This window comes from Phoenix dactylifera, chromosome 1, assembly GCF_051530095.1.
Source record: "Phoenix dactylifera cultivar Ajwa chromosome 1, Ajwa_hap1_PhDact_Kaust_v1.1, whole genome shotgun sequence".
NCBI classification, from domain to species: domain Eukaryota; kingdom Viridiplantae; phylum Streptophyta; class Magnoliopsida; order Arecales; family Arecaceae; genus Phoenix; species Phoenix dactylifera.
Genome location: NC_143190.1, coordinates 7046034 through 7052033, shown reverse-complemented (window position 1 = coordinate 7052033; position 6000 = coordinate 7046034). Strand labels below are relative to the sequence as shown.

The 6000-nt window shown below is 40.8% G+C and overlaps 1 protein-coding gene across 8 annotated transcripts in view; it reads right to left on the bottom strand.

The window, feature by feature from the left end:
- Positions 1–397: 397 nt before the first annotated feature.
- LOC103709193 (vacuolar protein sorting-associated protein, putative (DUF1162)) overlaps positions 398–6000 on the bottom strand; it is a 45992-nt gene continuing 40389 nt past the window's right edge. For all 8 annotated transcript variants that reach the window (XR_005506444.2, XR_015976878.1, XR_015976879.1 and 5 more), the window contains 2 exons: positions 5324–5467; positions 398–786 (listed from right to left, as the gene is read on the bottom strand). Coding sequence is in view for 4 of the 8 variants with exons in the window: in XM_088719372.1 (XP_088575498.1) it covers positions 469–786; positions 5324–5467 (462 nt within the window). In the remaining 4 variants the exon portion in view is untranslated. The remainder of the gene's footprint in view (positions 787–5323; positions 5468–6000) is intronic.

Genomic DNA, 6000 nt, shown 5'->3' with positions numbered 1-6000 from the left:
AAGAGGACAGAATTGTGGGCTGAAAATCGTAAAGTTAAATATCAATTACCAGAGTGAGAAACGAGATTGGCAATGGTGCTAGAGACCAATGGAAATGGAACACTGGTGTTGACAGGATTTCAAATGGCAGATATTTGCAAATGGGAAAAGAATGAAAAAACATTAGAACAAATTTTGTTTTTGGTGAAGGGTTATCTGTGATAAAAGGCCACTTATTAACAAAAGCTCTTGCCTCACAAGCAGGCGCTTCTGATTCTTTCGTTGCAGGTTTGGAAGAATCAAAGATAAAATATAAGATATGCATTCTCAAAACTGTCCTACCATAAAACCACTATTTTTATGGTAAGCTGCTCTTTCAACATTAGTGTGAAAGTTCAAATCCTTTCACCTTTTCCTCTTTATTGTTTTTGATTTCTATTCATATGCACCACATTGCCCTCCTAAAGCGAGGATAGAAACTTTGAAAGCTTATTCATTATCTTTTTGAAGAAAACTCAACAAGAATCCGCTTACAATTCGCCTTGCAATTGGATTGGGTATGTGCCGGCACAACCGCCCATCTAGGTAAGCAATCATACCTGACAAAAGAAACTTACCAACTGCCCACGTCCTACTAGGCTTTGCTTGGCTCTCATCAGAAGATGCCTCACCTCTATCTCCACCTGCTTTTACATTCCATCTGATGTTAACCAAAAATTTGTTCGCATGCTTTCGCAACATCTGAATTGCAAGGCTCACAAACAAGTGTTCGCACAACGTCAACACTGTCGGCCCAAGTTTCCACTCCTGCAGCATATTTTAGCACATGAATAATGCCAGTCAACTGCTCTTAGTCATGATAGAAATTGGACGGCTTCAAATGAAATAGGTTCAGACACCAAGTATAAATGTGAATTAGATGATTCTTGAAACTGAATTTCTATATTGCTTATAGATGAAATCTCGAGCGTTTAGTTAATCTCGTATATACTAAAGGGGTGGGTTCTAGTAGCATGTGATCTAGATTTCTTAATGATAGAACTATTATAGAAGTCTCTTGAGTGAAAAAAAGCTAAACAATGCTTCTGCTATACCTCTCAAAGATGACTTGAAAAGCGTGGTCACTTGTACTTCATGGAGAAAACTGCCAGACCTTTGGGAGACTGACAACCCTTTGCATGGTAACTAGATTTCTTAATGAGAACATGTTTAAGAAAATATAAAGCCATTAAAAAAACTACTCCATATTATGCCACCTAGATTCTTGCTACATAATTTTACCATTATTTCCTTAACAAGATTTGTCGAATCAGTACAGTGACCCGTACTGGTCGGCTATTGGTATGGTACGGTACAGGTCCATATCGTGCCATGCTAGAGTGTACCAAAAAATGGAGAGAGGAGGGGAGGAGGAGAGGGAAGAAGAGAGAGAGAGGAAGGGAGAGGAAGGAGGGAGAGAGAGAGGGAGAGGGAGGAGGGGGAGAAGATTTTACTATGACCTGACAAAGAGAGAGAGAGAGAGAGACCTTCTTGAAGTCTTACCACCGGCGATGGGGGCATGGTTTTGAGGGCGACAATCGACGAGGAGAGAGAGGGAAGCCTTATAGTGACCCAACGGAGATGCCGAGGGCAACAATCGACGAGGAAAGGGGGAGGGAAGCCATACCGCGATCCGACAAAGATGCCTTGGGCGACGATCGATGAGGAGAGGGGGAGGGAAGTCTTACGTGACCCGATGGAGATGCCAAGGGCAATAATCAATGAGAGGGGGAGGGATGCCTTACCGTGACCCGATGGAGATGTCAAGCACAATGATCGATGAGCAGGGGAGCAAAGCCTTGCGATGACCTGATAGAGAAAGGTTGGTAGGGCTGGAAATGGGCTTGGGCCAGCCTAAAGCCCAATGGGTCGGGCCTACCACGAGCTAGGCTACAGGCTACGCCCGACCAATTTTAGGCCGGATTTGGGTTAAATTATCAAGCCCATTTTTCTTTCGGACCGGGCTCGGGTATATCATTGGCCCAGCTCGAGCCTGAGCCCGAGCCTGGATGAGGCCCGATTTGGAGCCCAAATGCAGGCCTAAACACAACCCAATTCAAACATTTAGGCTCGTTTCAAAATGGGCTTAATCGAGCGATGGGTGGGTTCGCTACTTCACTAACCGCAGGGCTTCTTCTCTTATTTGGTTATTCTCCCAAACTCTCAAATCTAGATTCTTGATCGATCGACCAAATCCAATTCGGAGCCTAGGGTTCTCCTTCACCGTTCTTCACTTCTCGTCCTCGATTCCTATCATCGCCTCCGCCGCCAGCCACCAAAATTCAATCTGCTAGTCCCTCATAGCCAATCGCCGGTCGGTCTTTCCTGAAGTTTGTCCATCATCCCTGTTCGCCGGTCACCAGTGGCAGTCGTCAACCGTCCAAGCAAGGCGAAGTCATGAAAAGGAGCCCCCGGCCCCCCTATCATCGACCTACTGCAATTTCATTTAAGAGGTACCATGATCTCTCTCCTCTATCGTCGGGGCCTGGATGAACATGATGTTATACAATGGGATAATGTTGAGTCCTATTGAGCTGGCCCAATTAGGCTCGGGCCTGAGTTTTCGAAAAAAATTCAAGCTTAAGCATGACCTGAAGCTTAAAAGAAAAATTTCGAGTCAAGGTCAGGTAGGAGTGTGGCCTGCCAGGCCCGGCCCACTTCCAGCCCTAAGCCCTGGCAAGGTGGAGAGAGAGGAGAAAGTGGGCGAGAGGATGGAGAGAAAATGCGAGAGGGCGAAGAGTGGTTCTCGAACATTCTCTCAAGTGAATAACGTCATAGAGACCGATCGAGCATCTTGTATGCCTGAACTGACCCACATAGCCAAACCATCCCGGATTGGCATCGGTTCAGCTTGGTACAGGCCGAACCATTAGGTTTGGGTCAATTCGGCTTACCTTACCTCATACAAGAAATCAAAATTAGATCCTAAGGTATGTTTCGGGCATGGTGTCTCATTTTAGGCACATCTTAGAAAAATTAAAACCCGAAAAAACAAAATAATCAGATTTCTCAAGCTCCTAAACATTTATTTCATCAAATTTAGTTAATAAACTGCATAGTGATTAGTTTAAAGTTCAGATTGGCTGCTTTTATACCTAGTTAGAGATCCTAGGAGTAACTAAAAGAATTTAAAATGGCCAAACTCATAAGGTAGGAAGATCCCTATTTCATGTTATAGTTTTTACATAAATTCAAATTTATGTTGCCCAGTTGTCATAGTAATAATTTGAAGTGGGATTCACCTATCAAAGTAGGCGCAAAAATTCATGGATGTTTAAAATATAATAAGTCAACCAAGAATTAGCCTCAAGTCATGTTTTAGGATTTTTTTGGTTGGAAATTTCCAGCATAATGCAGTGTCTTAATAAGTCGAATCAAATTAAGACGAGTCAAAATCAAAGACCAATTTGGTGAAACAAATTTGCTGACTAGGAAAAAATACAAGGTGAAACTGATTAAGAGAAAGTGCTCAAATTCCATACTGTGAATTCAGTTCACACACTCAAACTATATAAAAATTAGGAGTGCCAATGACAAAAGGGTAAGAAGAAGCAAACGAATAGAATTTCCCTAGCAAGGTGAAATACATTAAGAAAATAACTAAAATACATTGATTTAATTGACTAAAATACCTAATAAAAAATCCAACAATAAGAAAGAGATTTCTAAAGACGTCGGAATGTGTGTATAAAAAGTAAGTCACATTTTACATCCTTCCATTAATCTCAAGCCCTTCTGTCTGATCACCAAGTTTCAAATGACTATTACTTATTTGAGAGTTACTGCAGTTTACCAGCCAAAAACTGATTTTCTTCCATAACCATCAGATAAAATATAACTTCCATGTGGAGTTGTAAGTAAGCTGAGTTTAGCAAGCCAAGCCCTTCTCAGACTTGGCTCAATCTCTCACTAAGGCCTCTATAATCTTAAGGCTAGGTCTCAAAGTCAAGCGGACTAGTACAAAGCTGAACAATAAGGCATCAAGAAAGTATCTGCTCAAGGCTTCCACCACTCTGAAAATAAAGGCATCTGGTCAATAAACTGACAAAGTATTTTCCCTGCCTTATGTCTATCTTTAGAGCTTGTCATATGGTCAATAAACTGGTACATTACCACTTTAGTACAGTATAATCGGTAGTCGGCACAGTATGCACCTCTTATTGAGACAGCTTCCGACCTCTTTTTCTCATTTTTTATCATAGTACCATCCGAAATAGACAGTATGGGTCCGTGCAGTATGGTACACACCTAGTCTTGAGTGGTAGCTATCGTATAGGGCAGCTGCTTTGTTTCGACCGGTTCAACTCATATACTATACCGAATCTCACAATTATACCGGTACATTATCGGTATGGTATGGTCCGTATGGATCGGTCGGTATGGCAAACCTTAGACTCATTTAATACAACCCATAAATTATAGAAGTAGACTCGCAGTAGGACTCCTAATTGATCTAGAACTTCACTGCATCAAGAAGACTCATTTTTATAAACATATGTCACTATTAGCCCCTAACTTCTATTAAAATCAAGCAATCATAAACCTTCTGGGTCCATCAAAAATTCACCTAGAAATATATCCAAAAATACTTCTAAAAAAATCAAAACTGATTTTTTCCTTCCAAAACTACATTGTCTTGGAGAATTTATGTCATCGGTTAGATCTATTCTATTCCATATTAAGTTTCTTACCCACAACAAAAATACAGGTCATGCTTGAGTGCACAATAAAACATAAAGATTGATGTCACTGCAGCTATTAGACTGAGATCCACGATACACAGCAGATGCTGATTTATATATACCACATGCAAGTATTTATTTTGACGTTAACTAACTGACTAACTAGGACTGCCATTGCTTGACTTCGCTACTTTTAGTTACTGTTTCTGAGCTTAAGCAACAGTCTTGAACCAAGGCGTGAATATTGAGCAACTTTTATCATGCCAAATTTCGAGTAAATGCAAACTGTTTTCTAGTGATTTGAATAACTGACAACACTGTTTCCAGGTTTCACCTTTCCTATTTCATCTTTTTCATTCAAAAAAACAGGTAAAATTCAATTGTTAAATTTAATCTCCCTTATTCTGATAGTCATTGCCTTGAACTGTCAGGTGTCAGGCTTTCTAATATTTATGCTTGACCAGAAAATATGGACACTTGAAGGAATGAGTATATTTAAAATATATATGTGGATTAGTTGCATCTAATGCCTACCTCTAGCAATTATTTCAAATAGCACACAAAGGACTCTGGAAGATGCTCCTAAGAAGACAAAGCAACTCAGAAATAATAAGGAAACTTACACTTTCGCTTCGTAGATGGCGCAAAGGACGAGAAGCTGTTGAAATATCTCCTGTCAACAATGCCTTGCTCACAAGAAAGCTCTTCACGTTTTCCTCAATTTCATTTATGATAGAACTGTTTGGGGGAAGGTTTTTGAGGATAACCTGCTAGGCAAGTAGATTTATCGATATTATCTCAAAAACAATATAATGCTAGAATAGAAATTTCTAGGAATGGAGAAACATCATGAGTGCTTATGTATCAATATGAAGCATGTAACATGTCCCTAAGCCCTAATTTGCTGGCAATTAAAGTAATTGGAAGACTTTGTGCAACATATTTTCTTCCTAATTGAAACAGTGCCAATGAAGGGTACGATCTTAGTTAGGCAATTTATGGACGAAGGTTAAGCTCCGCTCAGATTGTACACAGTTGTCCACTTTAGAGAAACAGTATTAGCAAAATGAAATCCAAAACTACAACAATATAAACATATGAACAAGGTACGCGGTACCGACTGTACCGACGTACCGGTGGGCATCAGTACCGGTACGGTACCGAACCAAACCGAGCCAAACCGGTACTGTACCGATGGGCTAAAAGCCAAAAAAAAAATGGAGCCGGTACGGACTGGTCGGTACGCGCCGGTACGCGCCGGTACTAGCCAGTACGGTTCAGTACCGAAATATGTAGCTGT